This window comes from Protopterus annectens, chromosome 6.part0, assembly GCF_019279795.1.
Source record: "Protopterus annectens isolate FY-2018-M chromosome 6.part0, PAN1.0, whole genome shotgun sequence".
In the NCBI taxonomy this organism is placed as follows: Eukaryota; Metazoa; Chordata; order Ceratodontiformes; family Protopteridae; genus Protopterus; species Protopterus annectens.
The window spans coordinates 1,033,904,952-1,033,930,226 of NC_056737.1; the positions used below are offsets into that span (position 1 = coordinate 1,033,904,952).

General features: G+C 42.0%; 1 protein-coding gene across 1 annotated transcript in view; it reads right to left on the bottom strand.

The window, feature by feature from the left end:
• Positions 1–25,275, bottom strand: part of PAPOLA (poly(A) polymerase alpha) — a 1,404,594-nt gene that overhangs the window by 480,683 nt on the left and 898,636 nt on the right. Inside the window, exon 12 of the mRNA XM_044073612.1 lies at positions 15,743–15,981. Within this exon, the coding sequence (XP_043929547.1) occupies positions 15,743–15,981 (239 nt within the window). The remainder of the gene's footprint in view (positions 1–15,742; positions 15,982–25,275) is intronic.

A 25,275-nucleotide genomic window follows, 5' to 3' on the forward strand; every position in this document is an offset into this window, starting at 1 on the left:
AGGGTAGTCCTGGCACTCCCAGTGGAAATGCTCTGAGGGTATGCAGGGTTTCACCTAAAGAAAAAACCTCTGGTGGGGAGGCATAGGGAATGGAATCCTCTGCATCAGAATACACATATGTAGATAAGGGTATGTTCCTGGTAATCTGAGGGGTCAGAGTAATCGGACTCACGATCTGAAGAATCAGAAGAAAAATCAATTCTGTGTCTCTTAAAGGGGGAAGGTTGGCTTCCCCTAATTAAAGTAATAAAGTCTTCAGCCATTCTAAACATTTGTTTCTGTGGGATGGGAACTTGAGAATGTGCTATGGTCGTCTGTTTCCTAGGCGTAGTGTGAACTCTGGGCCTGAGAAATTCGGTAGTTTTAGTCTGAAACGAAGCAGTCTGTTAAATACGAACACGAAGATTTGAATACACCCTCAGAAGCCGGTGCCTGCACAGCGCCTCTGGACCCATCCAAGGTAGAGACATCCGGAGGTGCCACAGTTGAAGCATTTTGCGGCATACCGTACTCCAAATGGGTCTCAGTAGAGGCCTGCGAATCTGTAGAAGTGGGTATCAAGGGCTGCGAAAGCGCCTCACTTGAGTACCGGCGGAATGGCGACTAGCTTAACGGAAGTTTTGGACCTATGCAGTCTCTCTAGCCTTACGTTTTCGGAAGATTGGTAGTCGGATGGCTTAAAGCCATTTCAGAATACGGAGAATGAGTGTGAAAGAATTTAGCGACAAAGATATCCTGATGAATGGTTCAAGTGTTGAACAGGGCACAAGATAGACAGCGAGAAATGTCGTGGTCTGTGCCTAAACAGGTGACGCAGTAAGAATGAAAATCTCTGTGAGGTATTTGCTTTCCACAGGCAAGACAATTGTTAACTTTTTCTGACATTGGTTAAAGCAAGAAAAAAGGATCCCCAACAGGGTATTTAGCTTTAGAAGACTTCAGGTCTGAAACTCACGAGAATTTCAGGTAGCGGCCGACCGGCACTTGCAAACTGCTTCTGCTTCGGGCTCCACTTGGCAAGAAAAGCTGATGTAATGGCTTCAGCTGCATGTTTTATACCCCTGACGACAAGTCATGGAAGAAGCAACAGCATCTGATGTAGAAATCCCACAACTCTGGTATTCAAACCGACTGAGGGCTACCTGCAGGCAGATAACCCAAGTGTGAGGACTGCAACAGTGAAACACAAACATCAGATGATGCTCATTTGGGGCAGTGAGAAGCCAACTGTTGATATATGGCAAGACCTAGATCTCCAGTAGGCTCAGGTGCACTGCTGCAAATACCATGATCTTGGTAAACACCCCTGAGGCTGTGGTGAGACCAAACAGCAGAGCTCTGAATTGGAAATGTTTGGCTCCCAACCAAAAGCAAAGAAATCTCATGGACTGCTTCATTATTTTGATGTGAATCAAAGCATCCGGAAGATGTATAAAGCATATCCAATTATTCTCCCTCAACAGAGGCAAAATGGACTGGACAGTGTTTATCCAGTATTTTACCAATTTCATGAATTAGTGTAAGTGACTTGGATCCCCAGTCGTCTTTTGGCACTAAAATGAATCTGGAATAAATTCCAGAGTCTAACTGGTCATGGGGGATCAGTTGGATGACTCTTCTAGCAGCTTTGAAAATGTCTACGGCTGCTAACTTCCACTGACAGGGTGGCTCAATGGGGCTTTCTAAAAGGGAACTGAATAGCCTCTGGATATTATCCTTAGCACCCATGAATATGACATCAGGTTTTGCCAGGCTTGTGTGTGTAAGGAGAGATGACCCCTTGACTTGACTCCAATTTGGGGGTGATAAAAGGCTCTGAGAAACTACCTCAAAAATGCTGATTTTGCAGTTTGCCTCTGCAGGTCATCAAGTTAAAATTACCACCACCACCACCCCCTGCCACAGGAAGGTGTGTGACCTTGGGAGTTATGGAAAGAACTCTGATTTGTGGAACCACATCTTCTTCCCAGATCTCTTGCCCTAGAGAATGTTTTTTTAAGGGTGGAGAATTGTACTCCTTCAGAGAACAGTCTTGCCACCCTGCTTCATTCCTGGTGAGTGTTTCCTTGACTTCAGGTCCAAAATAAGGTGAACCATCAGACAGCATTAACGGATGATTTGAAGCCTTCCATGAAGTCGCACAGTTGCATTCAAACATGTCAGAGGCATGGTGATGCTGGTATCTTTCTCTAGCTGTGCCATCAGCTGTGTTCGATCATGGACACATGGCCACATTAAAAGGCGATTGTACGGTGGAAAGCTGGGAGTCCACTGTCTTGTGAACATCTAGTGGCAATTCCCCTATGAGGGACATGGGCATCTACTGTCAAATGTCTCTGGAATCTTGTAAGGTAAGCAATATAGTTCAGCTAAGGGCAAAAGTTGCTGACTCATAGATCTGCTTTGAATCTGTTCATCGCCCTAGATTCTCTATTGGGAATAAGAACAGAAGAACTTTCTTCAGACGCATCTTTTTTTTGCTGTTGCCACCATCATAGTATCTACAGGTGGACCCTTACTCCAGTGCTTTTTGTCAGACAGGGCAGATAGAATGCAATCAACATTCTTTAGCATGGGGTCCGCCTCATCAGGGCCCTTCCACACCCATTGAGACATTTGATCATTAAGAGGAAAAATGTGGGGTACCACCCAGGATGAGTCTGGAACCAAAGACTTCCAAGAATATGATCGCATCCAGCAGGTGATCTTGGGATGTCCAACCCCCTCCCTGTTTCATTAATTCTAGACTGTCCCCAAAGGAGACACCTTCAGAAAGGGAGAAAGGGGAACCCTCTCCTTCCTCCAAGTTGGTATCTTCTGTGAAAAACTCTAGTGAGGATTCTAGATGCTTTTTACTTGCACATCAATTTTCTGGGAACACCTTTCTTGGGGTTCAGCAGAAGGGTCACAATCAGACAGAAAACTGACCAAACAGACTTCAGATGCCCTCGGTGCCAAATGTCCCTATATGACCAGATAAAAAGGTGAAGCAGCAGAGTATTAGATGTGCAACCTAGGGAATTATGGGTAGGGGACAAGGTCAGAGCTCTGGGACCAATAAGCTTTGAGATAGTTGCCAAGGTCCGATCAAGTCAGATATGACAACCCACACGTTTGAAGGGGTGAAAAATAGGCAACATTGGATCGGTCACAACCAACACAGTCAATGGCATGTTATACAAAACTATAGTTATGAAAAGAAAATGGGGTCATTTTAAACTTTATTTTTCTTGACTCAGGCTAGATAAGCCCATCCATTCATCTGCATTGTGTGTGATAAATGTACTTGGATCATCATTTTTGCAACTCCAGTTCAATTACAGTAAAATATATTTGGACTACATTTGTGATCTGGTTCACTGATAGCATTCTTAACCACTTTGTAGTAATATTTCCAATTCTAAAAGGAAAACAGCAAGACATTCAAAAATGCGTTCACATACCCATTATTTCATTAAATAACCACAGAAATATGCAGGGCATCTGAATTGATACCCTTAAAGAGCACAGATTAATCCCACCACATTGCTTTTTTCAACTAATCAGACTTCTATTACAGCAGTACTAAAATGTAAACAAATATGCTTAAAGGGACAGTCCCAGAGACTTTGTTTTGATTCTGGTCATTACTTACATTTTCAGTCTGGCTTTGTGTGTGTCCCAGCTTTGGCTGCGGGGGGGGGGGGGGGGGGTCGGGAAGGGGTGCTTACAGGAATTTTCAATGATCTTAGTCAAAATCCATCTCAAACTGCAGTTGTACTCAACAGCTCTGAGTCATTCATTAGTTTCATATGTGCTTTTTATCCTCAGAGAAAAGTAGCCTTTCAGGAATTTTTATGACCTATCAGGAAAGCATATGAGCAATGCAAAGCTAAAACTTTAGCAATAAGAAGTTATGCACTTACCGTAAGTTGGCATCTATGTTGTCCTTCATTCTTCTACACAAACAGGATTGGATCCAATCCCTGGATCTGACTCAGCCGCATACACAAAAGACTTAAGATCCAACTCTCGAACTTCTGCTACCTATAATGCTCTATTCTATCCCCACCTCCTCAGATACAGTTGGCTGCCTTATCTCCCAATTTACACCAAAAATAGATGCAAGAAAAAGTTAGGGCTCAAAGCTGTAACTGAAAGGTTCCAATACAGTGTAACAGATACTTCTAGGAGAGACAAGGCTGGGGGATGGACAGGAAAGAAAGTTAGTAAGAATGAAAATGCAAATCACAGATGACAATTTAATGGCAAGTGCATAACTTCTAAACCTGATGTTTTTTCCATTCTTCCTCACAAATGGGAGAATCCCCAGTTACGCAGCCCTCTGGAGGCCCTCACAGAAGAAAATGCCACAGCACGGTTGAACCAAATGAAGCACTGCTTCTGGAGACAGTGTCCAATTTGTAATGTACAACAAAAGTGAGAGTTTTTGACCAAGTGGCTGCAGCACAAATATTAATGGAAGTCCTTGAATAAAAGGCAGATGACGTAGCCTTTGAGAGTGGAGTGGGTTCTAGGAGGTCATGGCAAATCTAATCCATTTTGAGAATAAACCTGTGACAAAAGGAAATACTGCCAGCACAGCTACCTGGAATTTTGTAAATTTACGTCATTTGTGATTATCAACATGATTTATATAAGATGCTTGTGTTATAAATGTATTACTAAATATATTTAAACCTTCCATTGTGGCTAATCTGTGTAGAGATATTTAAGTTTTGAGAGTACTTGCATATTTGGTGACACTGTCGGCCACTCCTAATAGCCATGCTCTTGGTCAAACTACCATTTGTGTTAGTATTAATATCACAAAGTAAAACTGGACACCCTTTAAGGGCTCTAAAGTAGCTGATAAGGAGTGACTGGTAGCAGTGGTAACTACCTTACAGTCTGGGCAGAAGGGGCCACAGCTAGTAAACCTGTGCCAGCCTTTCCCTGGTGTGTGTGCGCGTGTAAATCAAACTTCAAAGAGTGTCAGCTACTTGGGCAGGGGCATGAAGCACTGGTTGGACACACTGCTGGAGATCATGAATTGTTCACCCACCTGAGATCTCAACTCTACAGCTGTGCCAGTAGAGTGTCTTATTGGGGATCTGGAGAAAGAGGGAGAAACCATCCCCAGACTGATTGTGGTCTGTGTGCGCTCTTAAGAAAAACTGCACCGGTTGCAGAGAGCTGCATCTGGAAACACTGTGTACCAGTTATCTTCCCAGTGAACGTCCCCCCCACAGGTGCCAGTGGTGAGGATTGAGGCTCCTTAATTACTGGTCCAGTGGAGGGTCATCACAAAACCAATGAAATGCAATCAGTAATCCATATGGCTACTGTAATTTTAGATACTGCCTGACCCAACTGGTAAGCGGAAAAGGACACAAACAACTGACTTGACTTCCTGAACTGTTTTGTCCTGTTAAAGTGAATCATATATTCTTCCTTGTTTGCAAATTTTGGAAAAACTGCTAATTGTATGGACTGGTTATTACTACTCTGTCACCACTTTAGGAAGAAAAGAAAGATTGGTCTGCAGAGACACCCTGCCCTTATGAAAAATCATTTAATGAGGCTTAGCTGATACAGGCTGAAGCTTAGACAGTCTTTCTGCTGAAGTGATAGCCACAAAAGATGGTCTTCTAAGAAAAACTTCATATTGCATTTGTCTGCTGGTTCAAAGGGTTTCTGAGTTAAACCCTGAAAGACCACAGTAAGGTCCCAAGGAGGACAGGGGTCTTTCATTAGGGGTCTGAGGAGAAAGACGTCCTTTATGAAGGTTTTACACAATCTGGATTAAGTCAGAGAAAATGATTTGATTCCAGGATGGAAATCAGAAATTGCTGCCAACCGAAGCTTAAAGGACAACAATGGGATTCTATTATTAAATGCTCAACTTCTATGTCTTACTGTCCCTGCTATGAATAAACAATACAGCACTTAAAATATTTAAATTGACTTTCTCTCCACTAAAACAGTACCTTATTGTAACTGTGTTGGTTTCATAGGTTGGTACTGGGCTATCTGCCCGAAGGCATATATTAGCCCAGCCACATTGTGCGGTATTCACTGCCCCTTTAGTAGTTCCCTAGACCCTTGTACTAGCAGCTAGTACCCTTGGCCCCTATCTAGTAGTGCTGTTGGTGTGATCCCCGGTGTGAACTTTTACCCATCCACTCATCAAGGTTCCTCTTGAAGAGTGATAGTGAGGGGCTCTGTCTTATGTAGAGATCAGGACCCTGTTCCAAAGTACGGGAAGTCTCTGCAAAGGGAATCTATCCCTCCAGCATGTTCTATTCATTGTTGTGTTGAGGTTTATATCCCTAGAGCGTGTAGCTCGAGTAGATTTGGTTTTGCTAAGATGGAGCATGTTCAACAATTCTGGGTTGGACATGGCTCTGTACGTTAGAGATCACCTCTGAGACAGCGGTATACAACAGAGAACAGTCTTGGCTTTTTCAATCGTGCTGCATAGGGCAACTGTTTGAGGATAGTAATCCTCTTGGTTAGGTACCTTTGTGGTCTCTCCAGCTGCTGGAGATGTCTAGCCAGGTACATTCCAATTGGTGCATTGTACTCAATAATGGGTCTGATGAGGGAAGAGTAGAGGGGAACCATTACATCCTTAGATCTTGATGCGAACCCTTTCGTGATCAGATGGGTCACATAGGATTTTCTAACCACTTTGGCAACATGGTTATCAAAGGAAAGCTGACCATCTACTTGGGTCCCTAGATTCCTTATTTCTTCTTCAGATTTCACTTTCAAAAAACTTTGTTCCACCCTGGAAAAGTCTCCAATTCACTGATGCATCAAGGCCACTGGATACAGGCAGTTTTCTAGCCATTTCCCTGCGCAAACTGACATCACCACTATCATACTAAAAATCCACCAGTGCTGTGATGTCACAGCTCCCTGGTCCTTCCCCTACCCATACAGAAAGTAAAGGCTAGAACAAGGAAACAGTACAAGTTAAGTCTCCTGCAGTGAGCTGTCAATCGCAGTAGTTACAGCTCAAATTACCCTTAGCACTTTGACAGCTAGGGAAGTAAGTTGTGAAGGGGGTTGGGAGAAGAGTCAACGTAGTACAAATTCAAGCTTCACAAAAGACTGCAGTTTAGCCACTCAAAAAAAAACGCAGCAGTAAAAAGCACTTTGAAAGTCTGTTCTGTGGCATTGGCAGTTTGGGATTTAAGTTGCGACTGAATGGCATGAAATGTTACTTAAAACTGACTGAAAGACAGCAGTGTATGCATGTAAAATCAGTGCAGTGACAGGAGCTTTAGGAAGAAAGAGGCCTGCGTGATGTAATTTTTTTTTTTTTATTTTACAGACAAGCACTGCATTATTGGATACCTAGAGGCACACTAAACCAAAATTACTTCAAGTTGCCAGATCCATGTGGTCAGACTCAAATTATGTATAAAAATATGTAAAAACATGTAAATAGTCCCAGACTGGTGTTAAAATGTAGGAAACACCAAATCATGATGAAATAAACATGTTTGAGTCTGTGGGTGCGGTTCTCCTAGCCCCTTCTTTTAAAAGGGTTGAGAAAGAAGAATTGCTGAAGTAGTGCTGAAAAAGGGTGGCTATTTTGGTGGGAGGCGCAAACAGAAAAACATTTCCATTTGGTTCTCCAGACTTTCTTGGTAGAAGCCTTCTGGGAAGCCAAGATAATCTCTCAAACTGGACTGTATTACTGGAAGTGGAGAAACCATGTAAGTTAGTCTGAGGACGTGGACACTGGGGTGTTGAATTCTCGATGGATGAGACAGAAGATCTTGAGTGGGTTCCGGTATCCATGGAGGATATCTCAAATGAGACCAAAGAAGTGGAACCATACCTGGTGAGGCCAGAAGGGGGCAATGAGGATGACTGAACCTTTCAGCCTGCTTGCTTTGTCTAAGAACTTTGGAATCAGAGGAAGAAGGTAAGCCTACAGGAGACCCAGGGGCCAATCGACAATCAGAGCATCTCTCGGTGACTCCCCTAAAGAGGGGATCAGAGCAAAGTACTTGCTACACTTGTTGAGGGGTGCGGCAATAGGTCGCAGCAAGGCTGGCCACAAGTGGCTGAAGATCATAGTCTTTACAAACTGAGACACCACTTGTGAGGCATTAGAATGGATCTGCTGAGCCTGTCTGCTAGCATGCTGGTTTACCCCGGGATGTGTGTTGCAATGATAAAGTGGTCTGAAGTGATCACTCATTCCAAAACCCTCATGGCCCCTCTGCACAGCGGATTTGATTGGATTCCTCTTTGCCTGTTGATGTACCAGACTACTGGCATGTCTGAACTGCAATAGTACCTACAGGGAGAATGTCTTGAAATGCTTGCAACACTAGGACTGCTCATCTCTTGGAGATTGACATGCAACTTGGGTCTCCGGAGGTGACCACGTGCCTTGGACAGTTTCCCAAGAAATGCCTCCTCACCCCATTTAGGAAGTGTCCATGGTCACTGTGGCAGCTGGAGAAGGAAGTGTAAACATTCTGCCCAGAAACAAGTTGCTGGACTGAATCCACCAATGAACGACATTTGCAAATTGTGGCAAGTCTTATGGGAAACAAGGACCGACAGCACAGACCACTGTACTGCCAATGTCCACTGAAGGAGTTGCCTAAAGGATCTTGCTAGAGGGACTAGAAGTATGGCAGCTGACAGTGACAAAAAAGCTTGTAGTACTAATCTTGCTGGAAGACAGAGGTGAGACAGTACAGCCTGAACTTGATGTCTTGGTGATGTGATATGATAGAGAGGTAAGGACAACATCAGAGTTGTAGTATTTAAAGAGTCCCTAAAAATTTCAGTATCTTTATTGGGAATACGTTTGATCTGGCACAGTTTACTGACATGCTTAAGGTGTTGGAAGCCTGGAGCAAGTAGTCCCCGGCTTGGGGAAGTTGATGCTTGGATGGGGCAGTGAGGAGCCAATCGTCGAGATATGTAAACACCTGGAATTGCCAGTCTCTCAAATGAGCTGCCACAACTGCCATGCATTTGGGAAACAACTTGTGGGCTGTGGGGAGTCAAAGGCCTGTGTTCTGAATTGGTAATGACTGGCTCCCAGCTGAAAGTGTACATGTCTCCGGGATTGCCTGCCTATTTTTGTGCATTAGTACGCATCCTGGAGCTCTACAGAGCATATCCAATTGTTCTTGTGTTTAACGGGTAGGATGGACTAAACCATAACCATTCAGAACATCTTTACATACTGGTTCAAGCAGCTTAGATCCAAAATGGGTCTTGGGGTCCCGTTTTCTGGCACTAAAAAGAAGTGGGGTCCCGGTTTCTGGCACTAAAAAGAAGCGGGAGTAAGTTCCAAATAGTATCTGGTCAGGTGGGACCTCCTGTATTACCCTTTACTGAAGACTTGTCTTTCTTGCTCTGCATCTTCCATCTGACTGGGTGGAAAGTCAGGAAGTTTCCTCTTTTGGACAGGAGGAGGAAGAGGAAATGGTATGTAGTAACCTCTGGATAGGACTCTTAGCACCCATGGATTTTTTGAGAGATCTGTCCAGGTGTCTAGGTGCAATGTTACGAGCGTATTCATTGTTGCAGTCACTACATTTGGGTTATCTGCTTGCAGGTAGTCCTCAGTCGGCCTGATTAACAAAGACTTGGGTCCTGCATACGGTTGCTGTCCCTTCCTTCCATGACGTCAGGTCGTCAGGGGTATAAAACATGCATCAGACGCCATTACATCAGTTTTTCTTGTCCCAGATGTCAGCTGCCCCCCTAATGGGAAGCAATTAAATATAAAAGTACAAAGATATACCTCCAACAAAAAAGCAAATACACAAAAAGACTTTTAAGCATAGTAAAGGTAAGTAGAGGTATAGCCAAAAGAAGTTAGGGGGCTGGAGGGAGGGTAACCCAACATCTACATTTATGGTAAGTGTACACAACTGTACTATGTTCTTCGTGTTTCACTGCTGGTCATTACATTTGGGTAGATTCCCAAAGCTATGGTTGGGAGGAGGAATTTAGATAGCATTAGGGCCAGCTATAAGGCCCTGCAAGACTGCAGTGGCAAAGCCAGCTCTGGATTTAGAGAAAATTAGCAAATGATAATGCTTGGTGAAAGTATGCACAGACCTCCAGGTAGCAGCATCTAGGATGTCCCTGGGTAGGGATGCCTCTGAGAAAGGCTGTGGAGGTAGATGCAGCCCTGTTGGGAGTGAGGTCTGATCCCCTGGGGGATAGGTTTTCCGTGGTGCTTATAGCAGAAATGAATGCAACGGCTTATCCATTTAGAAATGGTTTGCTTTGAAATAGCCTTCCCCTCTGCCCTTGCAGCAAATGCCACCAGCAGTTGTTCAGATTTCCTCTGAGGTTTAGCCCAGTCCAAGTAGAATCTAAGTTGTCGGTGCACATCTTAGAAATGCAGTACCCATTCCCATTTATTCTGTGGATTGGGAAAGAAGGTTAGCAAATGAATGGACTGATTAAGAACCACACTGGATAACACTTTGGGCATGAAGGGTGGATTGGTTCTGAGGGACACCCTGTCCGCATGAAAGATGATGAAAGGCTCCATTGCCATAAGGGCCTGTAATTCTGATACCCTTCTAGCTGAAGTGATTGCTAAAAGGAAAGCTGTTTTCCAAGAAATACATTTTAAGTCTGCATTAGCAGCTGGCTTGAAAGGAGGTAGAGTGAGTTTTCTCCAAGAAAGTTAAGGTCCCAGGCTGGGGTTGGAGCTCTCCTGGGTGGTCTCAAATTCTTGGCCCCTCTGAGGAACTGCTTGAGCAGTGGATGAGAGAAGAGGAGAGGTTCTGTGTTACGACTAGCTGAAATGGCTGAGGCGTAGATTTTAATGGAGGAAAAAGACAGGCCCTTGTGAAGCATCTCAGTTAAGTATTGTAAATTCTGAGGTAAACTGGGTGCTGCTGTGCTCATCCCTTGAGATTGGTTCCAGCCACAGAATATTTTCCATTTTTCAGCATAAGATTTTCTAGTACTAGGCCTCCTTGCCTCTAAAATGATATCCATCAAAGGTTTCCTGAGGGAGGGTAAAGGAGAGATTAAGTAATTAGCCAGGCTGCAAGGTTCAAGGTTAGAAGCTGAGGGCGCAGAATCTGGTTCTCCAGACAGCAGGGAAGGAGTCTGAGGCAGGTGCTATGGAGATAACAGTGACTGCGCAGGAGGGGGTACCAGTGTTGGCATGGCCAGTCTGGAGCAATCAAAATCATCCTTGGTTTGTCCTGTGTGATTTTTAGTAGTACCTTGGAGAGCAGAGGCAGAGGGATGAAGGCATAGACTGACAGGTTGTTCCAGCTGAAGGACAGAGCATCCACTTTTCCAGGCTTGTTTGTGGGTAGTCCTTGTGCAAAATTTGTCCGATTGGTAGTTCTGGGGAGAGGCAAACAGGTCTATATCTGGGCTCCCCCATTTGCTTGTCAACATGTTGAAAAGCCTTGGTTCCAGGTTTCCACTCGTGCGAGTCCATGAGGTTTCTGCTTAGTCCGTCTGCCAGTGTATTTAATGGCAGGAATTGAGCTTGTAGGTGCACTTGGTAGCCTTGTTCCACAATGCCACGGCTAGTCTGCAGAAGGGGTAAGAATGTGTACCTCCCCCCTGCTTATGTACCACATAACAGTGGTGGTGGTGTCCGTCTTTACCATTAGTTGTCCTGGAAGAATGTGGTCCTTGAAGGCTGTCATAGCATTCAGTACAGCTAACATTTTCTTTTGATTGATATGCAGGTGCATTTGACTTGAGTTCCATTTGCCCTGAATGCACTTCCCTGCCAGGTTTGCCCCCCCCCCCTCATACACAGTCTGATGCGTCTGTTAGGGTTTGGGCGGCAGGGGGTGGTGTGAAAGTTAGTCCCTTGTTTTGGTGGCAGGCCAATGCCCACCAAAGGATCTCTAGGCGTAGGCAAGGTACGATAGGAATCATTTCTAGGTCTTGAGAACGTTGACACTATAGGCTTTTTAGATACCACTGTAGTTTCCTCATATGCAGTCTTGCATATGGAATTAGAAGAATGCAGGAGGCCATGAACCCCAAGGCTTGCAGTATTTGTCTTGCAAATGAGCAGGGTTTTTGTGGCCACTTGTTTGAGGTAGGTTGTCAAATGAATTTGTTTCTCTGGCGTGAGGTAAGCCATCTGGGAAGTTGTATTCAAGCTTGCTCCCAGGAATATAATTTGTTGACAGGGTACCAGGTGCGATTTATTTTCATTTATGGAGTACCACAGACAAGTTGGAACCTTTTGTACAAAGGCCAGATGATTCAAAAGTATGTCCTGGCTTTCTGCCTGAATTAGACAATTGTCCAGGTATGGGTATATTTGAATATTTCTTTGCATGCAAAATGCAATGACTGGAGCTAGGCACTTTGTGAATACCCTGGGCACAGTAGATAAGCCAAAGGGCAGTGCAGAGAACTGATAGTGCGTGTAGCCTGCTTTGAAGCGAAGGTATCTTCTGCAAGATTGCCTGACTGGGATGTGCAGGTATGCTTCTTTTAAATCTAGTGTTGCCAACCAGGCATCTTTGCCAGCATAGGAAGTAATTCAAGAGTCAGCACCTTGAATTTTGGAATCTCCAAAAAGGTGTTTAAAGTAGACAGGTCCAGGATAGGACGCCATGAATTGCCTTTTCTGGGTACCACGAAAAGTCTACAGTAGAAACCTTGTCCCTTTTCCTCTTCTGGTACCAGTTGAAGAGTCCCCATGCTTGAGAGAAAGTACTTGTTTTTAGGCCTCTGCCCACTGATTTAGGGGTAGGTCCGGCCACCTGCTTGGTGTTGGCAACGTCTGGAATTGAAATCTGTAACCCTGGGACACTATATTTAAAACCCATTTGTCCTGGGTAATGAGTTCCCAATTCTTTGCATGAAGAGAAATCTTTCCTCCCAAAGAGGCAGTCAGTTGATAAGTGCTTGGAAATTTTAAAAGGAAGTCATTGAGACAGTTTACCATGGGCGGGGTTCTTACTACTCCCAGATTTGGAAGTGGAGGCCCCCCACTGCTTAGTTGTGTGTGTCCCCTGGGACTGAAACCTGGGTTTTTTGTTGTGTCTGGGTTTGGCTTGAGAAGACATGGAAGGGGCTGGAAAGGACCAATTCTTAAGAGGGCCAGTGCCTACTAAATCTAGGAGGCTGAACTTGCAAGAAATGTTAGTTTGCATAGATTTAGCTTTATCTTCCAACTTTTTAAGAACTTCCTCAGCCTTGTTGCCAAACAGGCGGTCCTGATTTAAAGGAGCATCCAACAATTTAGCTTTAACATGATCAGGCAAAGATTGCTCCTTAAGCCAAGCATGCCTTCTAAGCACAGACCCAGTAACAGCAGCCCTGCAAGAGGACTCTAATGAATCAAAACCACACTGCAAAGTATGTTTTCCAACTTGTTCAGCAGAATGCATTAAATCCTGTAATTCTTTATTTTCAGCACAGTCAGGAATCAACATAATTTTCTGTTTAAGCAACCCAATAACATGTTGATACTTTAACATATGAAACTGGCAGTTTAAAGCCCTAATGGCCAAGGTTGCAGAAGTGTAAACCTTCTTACTCCATCTATCCAGCGCCCTGGAGTCTCTATAAGAAAGGATAGGATTTTCAGCAGTAGAAGCCTTCATGCCCCTGGGTCCCTGTAAAATACTCTCTGGAGCCACAATAGGATTTTTAAAAAAGGAACTTGGGAATCCTGTAATATATGATACACTAGGAACACAACTCACTGCTGAAGACGTTCTCACCAAATGCAGAAGAATAAATGAATGAATAAAAATGAGAACAGTCTCCACGAAAAGCTTCCTCAGCACAAGTAGAATCCAAAAAGTAGTCACGATAAAAATGTAAAAATCATTTAATGTAGAACAAGGAATGAGCGCTTTCACGTAGTGCTAGCTACGCTTCATCAGATACATTTACACAAAATAATTCACAAATAAATACCCAACTTTTTGGCGGGCTGATTAATTCAACTGCTTATTAACGCCTTAATTAATAATGAAGCTTGGTCCACATTACGTCAACTTCACTACATTTCATTAAAATTTACTGCAAATCAAATATTGCATATCATTTTAAAAAATTTACAATGAATACACTTGCAGAGTTTAAATAATGCAGTAATAATCACAACGTCACTCATTCAAACATCTGTTAAAAAACTCTGTTAAAAAACACTTTATGCATTGTGTATTATAGCTCGCTACTTACACATAGTATCACTCCCTAGTGGCACGTCACCTCCAAAACACATTCCATCGCTAGTTACAGATAACTGTAACTTGAAGTATACCCATCTATCTTGTGAATATATCATATTTACAAAAAGCTTGATAACAGATCAAGCTCTTAATCCAATAAGTTCCTTATTGAAGTATAGTCCATATGAAAACGTCAACATTATGCGTCATCGATTTAGAACTTAGACAAGCTTCTATTCGCAAGTCATATCACATGCTGTTAGTACGCTGGTATAGGATATCAGGAAGTAAAAAAGTATCCTTCCGGATCCTAGTGCCGCTATGTTAATCTGTAAACTAGATGTTAATCAACAGTTTGTCATCAAAGAGTGTGTTCCCTTGTATATAGCATGGAAATTTAAGCAACGCTTAATAAATACTAGCGACTATCAATGGGCAACAATACAGAGTAAAAATATGTTTTAAAATCTGATCTTCCATGATTCTTATATAAATATTCATATAAATAATAAACTCTATCTATACATAGTAGCGACTATTAATAAACAGAAGACAAAACGAAATATCATTTAGATATCTGATTATTGATCATCCTAAAATCCTAACCCAAAAATATCTGGTTTTGTGGGACATAAATATATGTCACACGGCATGGATCTACAGTCTACAAAAGATGCCATATTAGTCAAAAACCTTGGCTATCATTAGCCAGATCTATATGCTTCTTTACATATACCTTTTGCTAAGAATAGATGGCAGTGCATTCACTTTAACATTAATATGAAACTACTCACTTTGCTGCAAACCTAGTATATACATAAAATATATAAAGTATTGTAGTTAAAGTCCTGCGTTAAATGAATACATAGGACGAATAAAAAATTATTACAGAATATTTAGCAATAAAATAAATGATAAACAAAATTTTGAAAACCTTCAATTCTTAATACTTCTACACAGGATAGAAACTATAGAGGGGTCACGATAGTGGGGGCCTATATGTGACATTACCTGCGTTCAATCAACACCGGTTTTAGAGAAATGAAATTATTTAATCCTGGTGGGAGATGTGCCGCTAATTTCAGGATCTAGTATAACTCAACTTTGGCTAAAGTATTTTCAATATTGCCTCCTCTCATGGTTAGTGCGACTATTTGTAAGACTCTGAAGTTAAAGAAATGAGAATGGTATTCCTTTACATGCCTGGCTAATGCATTGGTTTCTTCCTGTTTCCGAATATCGTATAAGTGATCATAAATGCGGTCCCTCAATCTCCTCTTTGTTAAACCTACATAAAATGCTGTACAAAGGGAGCAGGTGGCCAGATACATCACATTTTTTGTGTTGCAGTCAGCATAGTGATTAGGTTTAAAAACAAAATCCATAGTGGGATGTTGATAAGCCTGTATCTTACTAAGGTTATTACACCTAGGACAATGTAAACAAGGGTATGTACCTTTACTTACTATGTCTCCCAGTGTTAAACAATTAGATTTCCTCACATTGGTGACATATTGATCATTACATAATAGCTTCTTAAGATTATTGCTATTTTTGTAGCAGAATTTAGGTGTAGAGCCTACCACATCTCTGATTTGTTTGTTCACTGTGAGAACATTCCAGTTCTTCCTTATTACTTGCCTAATACTTTCTATTTCGTTAGTATATTTGATGACATAACACATCTTATCACCATGAGTGGTGGGACCAGGGGTTACTTTCTTTCTATACCTATTCGATGGTATCAATTCATCCTTATTAACATACTCAATGTCTCCAATAATCTCCCGCCTTATTCTCCTCACCATATTCATATCATAGCCTCTATCATTAAACAGAAGTTCCATAGTATTAACTTCCTTCAAGAGGTCATGTTTGTCTTGGCAAAGTCTGGACACTCTAATAAATTGACTTGTCACTATGCCCCGAAAAGTGTATGCCGGATGCATACTATCTGGTGCTAATAACGCATTTTTCCAGACAGTTTTCCTATATAGTGTGGTCATGATTTTTCCTTCTTTGGTCAACCTCAATGTAACATCCAGAAAGTTAACTTGTTGGTGTGAGCTCTCTACTGTAAATCTTAAAAAATCTGTGGTGGTTTGTAGGTGTCTCAGGAAGCTATAAAAACTATCAGTCGTACCTTCCCAAATTATAAGAATGTCATCTACAAACCGTTTGTAGTATCTTATGCATCTCGAAGACTCATGGGTGAACAAAAACAACTTTTCCCACCAGTATACTACCAGGTTAGCATAAGTATTGGCACAGGGGGTGCCCATGGCCACCCCCCATGCCTGTAAGAAATACCCATCTCCAAACATAAAGACGTTGTTATTTAAGACTATGTCCAACAGCTGGGAAACCAGTATAATCCTGTCATTAGAAAAATGGGTTTCTTTATGCAGTAATTCCCTAATGTACTGTATCCCTGTGTCGTTAGGGATCGAGGTAAAGAGCTTTTCTACATCCATGGTAATTAGGAGATATTGTGTATTCCTCATTTCTAGGTGTAATTCCTTAAGGCTCTCAAGCAGTTGATATGTATCCTTAAGGATGGTGCAGCAGTTGTTCACTACCGGTCGTAAAATGTTCTCTAGGAAGGTCGATATATGAGCAGTTATCCAACCTTCCCCTGCTACAATCGGTCTCATTGGTATTGGCCATACCTCCTTATGAATCTTGGGAAGCCCTTTCAAAATAGGAATAACCGGATCAGATTTCAAAAAATTATTCATATAATTCTACACTAATTTGTCTGCATAGCAACAGATCATATATATTATCATTAACTGTTTGTATGACAGTGGAGACTTGCTGGATGGATATATTTTTATAGGTCGTTCTGATAGCAACACCCTCATGCACTTCACATATTCATCTGTATCCATCAACACAACACCCCCCCCCTTTGTCAGCAGGTTTCACTATCAATTTATCATCTCTCTTCAATCTAGCCAAGGCATGACTTTCATCACTGTTGAGGTTATAAAACCTCCCTTTCTTATTACGTGTTACAGAGAACAATGCATAAAGATCTTTTTCACATAAGTCCAAGAAGCATTGCACCATCGGATGCATCGGTGGTATAAAAGTGCTTCTATTCTTAAACATAATAAAAGGTTCAGTCTTGTTGTCACTCTTCATCTCATGGGGAACAATGGCAGGACATGCTGCCTGCAAAGTAGGCGGTGTATGTCTCAAGGTGATGTTTCCCATGAAGAAAGGGCTAAACCCCATTATGTTGAAATAAACACTTGCCTGCCGATGCCGATGGTCTGGCATAGTCATTGAAATCATGCGATAGCTGCGTAATAACAAGGGTTTATAACACTCAGCAGTGAAGATGCGCGCATCTGGTGAAGACGATAGAATTGATAGTGAAAACGGCAAAAGAAGAGTTGATGGATGCAGATGGATGCAGTGTGGTGCATGATGTTACTTATCGAACACATAATATATCCGCAACGGAAATGCGGCCTTTGTCATACAAAGATTAATGACAAGTTATATGACGCTGCATCTGAGCAAACGAATAAACAGAGGTATATGAATAATACGAGGAAATCACGATCGATTATTCCTATTTTGAAAAGGCTCAAGGTGAAGAGTATGGCAATACCAATGAAGATTACGTCTCCACTGTCTGCTAACTCTTATGATGAGTGAAGTGCTGCGCCAAAAACCCGTTCCTGACGGGATGCACCAGCTGACCGGACATGGTCTTGCGTCGCTGTGTTTGGGTAATTGACTCTTACGGAGGCGTGAGAATGACCATGGGCACCCTGTGCTGTCTGTGCTGGCTGACCGTGCCGCAGTGGGAAAGATTGTTTGTTCACAGGCAATGAGGGTATTGTCATTTTAATGTAATATGTAACAATTGGTGTTTAACGCCGTGCAAGCGTTTAGATCCGGGAATAGCAATTTTATATCTGGACAACGGTGAAAACCTTCTAATTTACAAGCGACCGACAGTTTTGTAAACTGGTTTTCTTCCTGCAATACAGATTTGACTCACTGTGGGTGCTTTTTCTGGATGAAATCATGGTACCATGAGAAAGATAATGAAAATAACGCAGTGGTAATCCCGGTATGCGCAATACTGCATGCTTTTATTGTTTGAACATACTGGTTTCCCAGCGGAACATGATCTTATAACGCGTCTTTATGTTTGAGAGATGGTATTTCTTGAACATGAGGAGCCATGAAATTCTTCAATGCTGCTTCCTGAAACGGTGAAAAAGTTGTTTGTTGAATTTCAGCGATTTGTGATGACGTTTCTTACCGAGCATGGATTGATAACACTCGGGCAGCCAACACGTCCGGCCTTGCCCCCCAAAGACATAATGTTTGAAGTCGTCATTAGCTCTGTGCCGAAGTTATGAACGTTTATGATTGGGCTGTGGTGAAATAAGGCATGATTAATAAAGGATGAATGTTAAATGCGCGTGGTATGAAGAGGCTGATCCACCATCGACGTGTTGTCGTCAGGCTGCCGAGAATAGTGATTGAACTGGCGGGAAGGAACATGCAGTGAACAAACAAATCGAGAAGATGTTGAACTCTACACAAGTCAGCTGAGGGAAAATGGGCGGCGGCCGGAGACTGGGTGGCAGGATGATTGACCTGCATCGGCCATGAAAAGAAGTGACTGAACCCACCACTTCATGACGGGCTGTGTGTCATCAATATGCTGGCGAGGCGTGGAGGAAGGTGTTCACGGTGTTCCAAATATACTGCTGTCCTCGGAAAAATAGTTATTAACTTTTGCCAGACGTAGCCATCAATCACCAGTGTTGAACATCAATTTATTAGAGTGTCGAACGTTTTAAACATGACACTAACGAAGGAGGATATACTAATGAACTTCTGTTTAAAAGATGGGGGCTGTGACCTGAATATGTGTTAGTAAGGCGAAGGTATTGGAGACGTGATATGTTAATAGATGGTGTTTTCATCGGTATAGAGAAAGAAATGACACCGCTCGTGGTGATAGATGTGTTAGCTATTCATGGAAATAATACTAGCGATAGAAAGTATTGGAAAACGTAAGGAGAAGAACTGAATGTTCTCACGGTAGCAAATATCGATCCACTAATGAATTCGACAAATAAATAATCGAAGGCGCAATCAGCAGACACGTTCAAACTGACCAATACGATGATAAATATGTCACCAGTGAGAAATCTAATTGTTGTACGCTGGGAGATTATGGTAAGTAAAGTACGCTTCCCGCTGTTTGTGATACAGGTGTAATAACGCAGTAAGATACGAGAAGCATCATATGGATTTTGAAACTAATCACTATGCTGACTGCTGGCTGCAAAAATCGTAGATATCTGGCCCTTGCCAATACGCTTTAAATACCGAGCATTTATTGTACAAAGATTGGCGCTTATCGATGACCGTAACGGAAGGGCAGTAAAGATATATTCTCGACTTTCTTTAGCGGAATAATTATTTCACATGAAGGAGACGAAATAGCAGCCAAGGGCCGGTTATACTGAATCACACAATTAGCGTCTATCCCACCGGATTAAATAATTTCATTTCTGTTATTGATGAGCGCGGGTAATATGCATATAGGCCCCCATATCGCCAACTGACAGTGGTCTCTGAAGCCACCAGAAATTAAGGAGTGCAATGATCAACTGATTTTGACCCGGCATGCCGCGAATATTCTGTGGCACTGTCAGGCGTTAGCGCGGGACTTACAACTACAATCTTTCATATTTTATGGCGGGTTTGCAATGAAAGTATTTCATATTAACTGGCAAAAGACCTGCCGACCGTTCTTTACAATGATGCCGGAATAATGGTAACTGGTTTTCACCTGGCTGAACCGGTGGCCCGAAAGAACAAACTGATTGATGAGCGCGAACTGTGTCGCATATGAACACATAAAATTTCATAGTTCAGAGAAATGAAGGTTTTCAAGCCTGGTTATGTGACACGACCTTTAATGACCAGATCTATGTCATTTAACGCGGTTTGTGTTTGTGTAATCGCTGCAACACGTATTAATCGCTTGCGACCGTGAAGCGGAAGAGGCCAGTGCACCAGCCGGGCATGTGAACTCTCGTCTCGCCCGAGTCTACAAATAGTCGCGCCTTCGTGAGGAAGCGCAGCAAGAGACCGGACCCGCTGGGCTCTGGCCGCGTTTCAGGAGTAAACAATTTCATTCTCTAAAACGATGGGTGATGAGCGCGGTGTAATGCATATGAGCACTGTTGAAACCAGCCATTTGTGAAAAGTGGGAGTGAGGGACCTCGGCAGGTTTTAAGATATAATCGAACATCTAAATGATGGCCGGCATTTCTTCAATGCTATGGCATCTTGTATATGCTGGGTTTTACAATTAGCCTATGCTTCTATTTATTGTCACAAAACCAAAATGGGCCACAGAGATGATAATAATCGAACATCTAAATGATATTTCCGTTTTGTCTTCTCGACAGCAGTAAACCTGCCAGACAAGTTTATTATTATGCAGGCTGTTACCATATGAATCTATAATGGCCAGCGTTTAGCCATCAGAAAATAACGTCTTTGTGGCTGTGATCATGCCGTGTGTTTTGTTATAATCACAAAACCAGATACGAGTTAGGCCTGAAATCTTCATATGTGTTGCACATTAACCGATGGTTCGTGAATTCCCTTGTGGTCGCTATATGACCTGTTTAAGGACGTGAGCACTCGAATGACATAAATCGTAAATCAGGCCACTAAAGTATGTTACCGCTCTGTGTGCCCGATGGTCGTGAGTGTTGATGGCGTGCTATTCCGTACTGAGGAACACGGCTGAACCGATTAACATCTGGTTACAGACCAACTGTAACGACGCGGGATCGGTGCGCACTTTCACGATAATACTGCCAGCGACCGTAATGACGACTTCGCGATAACTATCAATTATTTTAATGTTGAAACTTCTATGATAACAGCACTTTGAGACGGGCCGGATTATTTAATATTATATACCGGCGTGCTGCTTTGGCGTAATGATGACTTCTTGAAAATGAATTCTAAATCGATGAGAATGTGGGCGACACTACAATGGCTCTGGCTAATACTGTTATTCTGCCTTTTGTAAATAAGGCCTTCTGATATTTACATCTATGCGTATAACCGTTCTACTTGTCACTTTGCATGAAATGAGACACGGCAGATTTTGAACGGGAGATTTTACACTAAGAGATGCTATGTGTGAAGTGGCGACTATAATGCAATGCATAAAGTCAATTTTTAACAGGACTGGAATGTTTGGTGTTTGAATGATGACGTTGCTGTGCTGCGTATTTAAACTCTGCCACGAAAAAGTAAATGAGAGAATTTTAAAATATGATATGCAATATTTGATTGTGATAGTACAATGAAATATGAGGTTGGCATCAGTTGACGTGTCGAACCGCTTTCATTAATATTATTAGGCGTTAATAACGGTTTGAACCGCAAAGTTGGTATTATTGTTGTAGTGTGTAAGCTGATGGCGATATGCCTCTGGCGCTCGTCCGCCAATTCTACGATAAATAATTTTATTTTGCTCCTATTCTCAATGATAACTGAAAGCTTTGAGAACTATTCGGCCTATTCATTCAATCACCAACAATCCTGTAATATATGTCAGGTTTTCTGGGAGCAAAGAATCAGGGGCCAAACTAGATTTGGAAAAGGCATCAACAATGTCTAGTACAGAAGGAATAGCTAAATGCCTATGCTGAAGCAGGAGTAAGAAATCCCTAAGCCTCTTATTTTAATCAGAAAAATCCAGGCTTTCCCAGTGGAAACGCTCCCTTAGAGTATGTAAGGTTTCAACAAAAGAAAAATCCGCTGGAGAGGAAACAGAGGGAAGAGTCCTCTGCATCAGAATCCTCATAAGTAGATAAGGGCAAATCCAGATCATCAGAAGAATCAGAGAAATCAGAATCCTGGTCAGAAGTTTCATACACAACTTCAGTCCTAGGTCTCTTAGAAGGGGGAAGTTGGCTTCCTTGATTAAAGTTACACAATCTTCAGCTATTCTTATTTGTTTTTTAGGTATAGAGGCCTGAGCATGCAGCCTGGATGGCGGTTTCTTGGGCATGGTTCGAGATTTAGGCCTAAATGAAGGAGGCGTCAGTTTAACATGCAAGTCTGAAGGCCTGGATACACCCTCACCTGCACAGCGGCTCCAGACCCGTCCAAAGTAGAGACATCTGCAGGTTTCACAGTTGAAGCATCTCGCGGCATACTGGACTACGAATGTGTCTCAGTAGAGGCATGCGAATCAAAGTAGCAGGTATCAGGGGCTGCAAAAGCACCTCACTGAGTACCGGCGAACTGGCGACTGGCTTAGAAGCGTCGGCAGTTTTGGACCTACGTGGCCTCTGTCTATTTTTGCATTTTTTCAGAATCCCGGTAGTCGGATGGCTAACAGACATTTCCGGATAATTAAACAGAGAAACAAAATATTTAGAGGCGAAAAAATACTGACGACAGATAGTGTCCTGATTAAATAAAGCATAATACAGACAGCAAGGTACGTCGTGGTCAGGGCCTAGGCAAGGAATAAAGTACGAATGAAAATCTTTGTGAGGTATTTGCCTTCCACAAGTAAAGCAATTATTAACTTTTACTGACATCGGTAAGGAGCAAGAAAAAGTTTCCCCAATGGGGTACTTAGCTTTAGTTGAAGACTTCGGTTCTGAAACTCAAACAAAAAATTCAGGAGTCTGCCGACCAGCACTTGCGAAGTGCTTCTGCTTCAGGCACCACACTGCAAGAAAAACGGATGTAATGGCATTGGCTGCATGTTTTATACCACTGACGACCTGATATCATGGAAGAAGGAACAGCATCCGACGCAGGACCCAAGACTGTTAATCAGGCCGACTGAGGGCTACTGCAAGCAGATAACACAAATGCAATGGCTGCATCAGAGAAACACTAAGAAAATCTACCTCTGGGAATGTTTGGGGCTATCAGCAGCAACAGACGCCGGACCACGACTTTGGATTTCAGGCCAACTGCGGGTAGCCTGCTAGCAGGATAACCCAAGAGTAATGACTGCAACACTGAAACACGATCATCATAAGATGCAGTTTTTTTTTTCTTCATTTCATATTTTACTTTGTGTGGATGTCTGAATGGTAGCCAAGTACTATGATGTTACATATGACTGCCACTTGCTTGGTAGAAAGCATTAGAATGGTGCAAGTTTCTAAAACTATTAGAAGCAATCATCTTTTTCATATTTTATTTTTTGAACTCTAAAGACTAGCCAAGTGCAAAGGTTTTCTGATCTGCTGTTAAAAACACGTACTTCTGATGCATGCAATACATCCATTTTAAATAATGAAGTACATTACTTTCTGTCACAACGGGGGCTACAGAGTATGGCAAACTGACAGTTTTACATACTAATTCTGAAATTGCTTTACAATGGAGTAAAGAAATATGTCAAGAGACTGCTAAGACTTAGTATGAATTCACTAAACCGTACTCTTGACTATACCACTCGCAGTTACACTCCAAAGACTAAATAAAGTAAATAAACAGCTGCACAATTAAGATAAGCTTTTTGATGAGTTCATGTAAGTCTTGCCTACCCACCCTCACTCACACAAAAATGCAATAACTGTTTTCCAGTGATTGGAAACTGAAAGCTTTAACAGGAACTGAATATTAATTGTGTTCACCAAACGGAATGAAAACAGGGCTGCATAATGTAAACTGAAAACAGGAGTAGGGTTGATGTGGTGAGTGGGTGATGACAACTGGGAGGTCATCAGGACAAGTTTTTATCAGTCAGGATTTCAGACTCTGGGATTGTCCCTTTAAGCTACTGTCCAAGAAATGAAATGAATAAACCACATGCAAAGGCAAAATAAGAGGCATCTAAGTGCCTGCTCACTATTTAAATGCGAATCTGAATTCTAATGTACAGTTTTGCATTGCCTTCTTATAAACACAGCCATACTCTTGCCATCTCAAAGATTATGTGCACATGGACAAAACTAAATTCATCATCTGCATTCAATTTTTGCCATTTTGAGAACTTCACTGGTTACTACAGGCTATTCTAATTTTATACTCATAAAAATGACTTTAGGTGAAAACAGGTCTGCTGAAAAATAGCACAGGCTGTGCCCTGTTTTGAGCTGTGGCTACGATAAGCATTCTTTTGTGACATGCTGTTGAAGCAGAGATTGGGAAAAACTTCCACGGTTTCAAACCATAAGAATATTAAATCAATTTTAGGATGCTATCACCTTTTAACACCAACATACCTATTCTCTCATGAACTATACACCCTTTTAACATGGGTACACGGACACTCCTCCCCACTCCATTTAATACTGTGCCACACATGCTAGCTCCATCATTAACACTAGAGTGGTAGAAACGCCACTAAGATGACACTAACACTTATGAATATACAAAATTGTGTTCATTAGACATTTTTGAATGGCCATTACCTGACCCTTTTTACACTTAGGTTACCGTTTTTGTCTTCCAAAAGACTGGAACAATAAGAAACTCCAGAAACCCTGACCTCGCCTACACTATGCCAAGTGAGAAGTAGTAATAGTGTTTTGTAAGCTCACAGGAAATGCCTTTTCACTTTGAAGAAAATAATGAAAAACTACTTTTACTGGCATCTTCAGATAAAGCAGAAAACTAAGAGGGCACCAACTATTCTGAACTTTCTACAACTATGAAAAATGTCGCACCATGACCTTTAAGGAGAGTCATGTCAATGCTAGCAGCACTGCTATAACAGATGCAGTCAGCAATTAGCTAATGCATGCAAAATGGGATGATGGAAGCTTAAAAAGGAAAAAGGGCACATAGTAAAAATGAAGAAAGAAATTTTTTACACAGACTATCAGACTGTTTCCAGAAATAACCAGAATACTTCTATTTCCTTTCCTGCTATGTTCTACATCCTTCATGGACCTACTGCTTCTGAGTCTGAATGAAACTGGTATAAACAACAACTCAACCTTGTAAGATTATATTAAGTACATAAGCATGTGTAGGTCTCACACTACACGTTATACATGTATATATTTACATATGTGTATATATATATATTTAAGTATATATATTTATATATATATATAAAAATATAAAA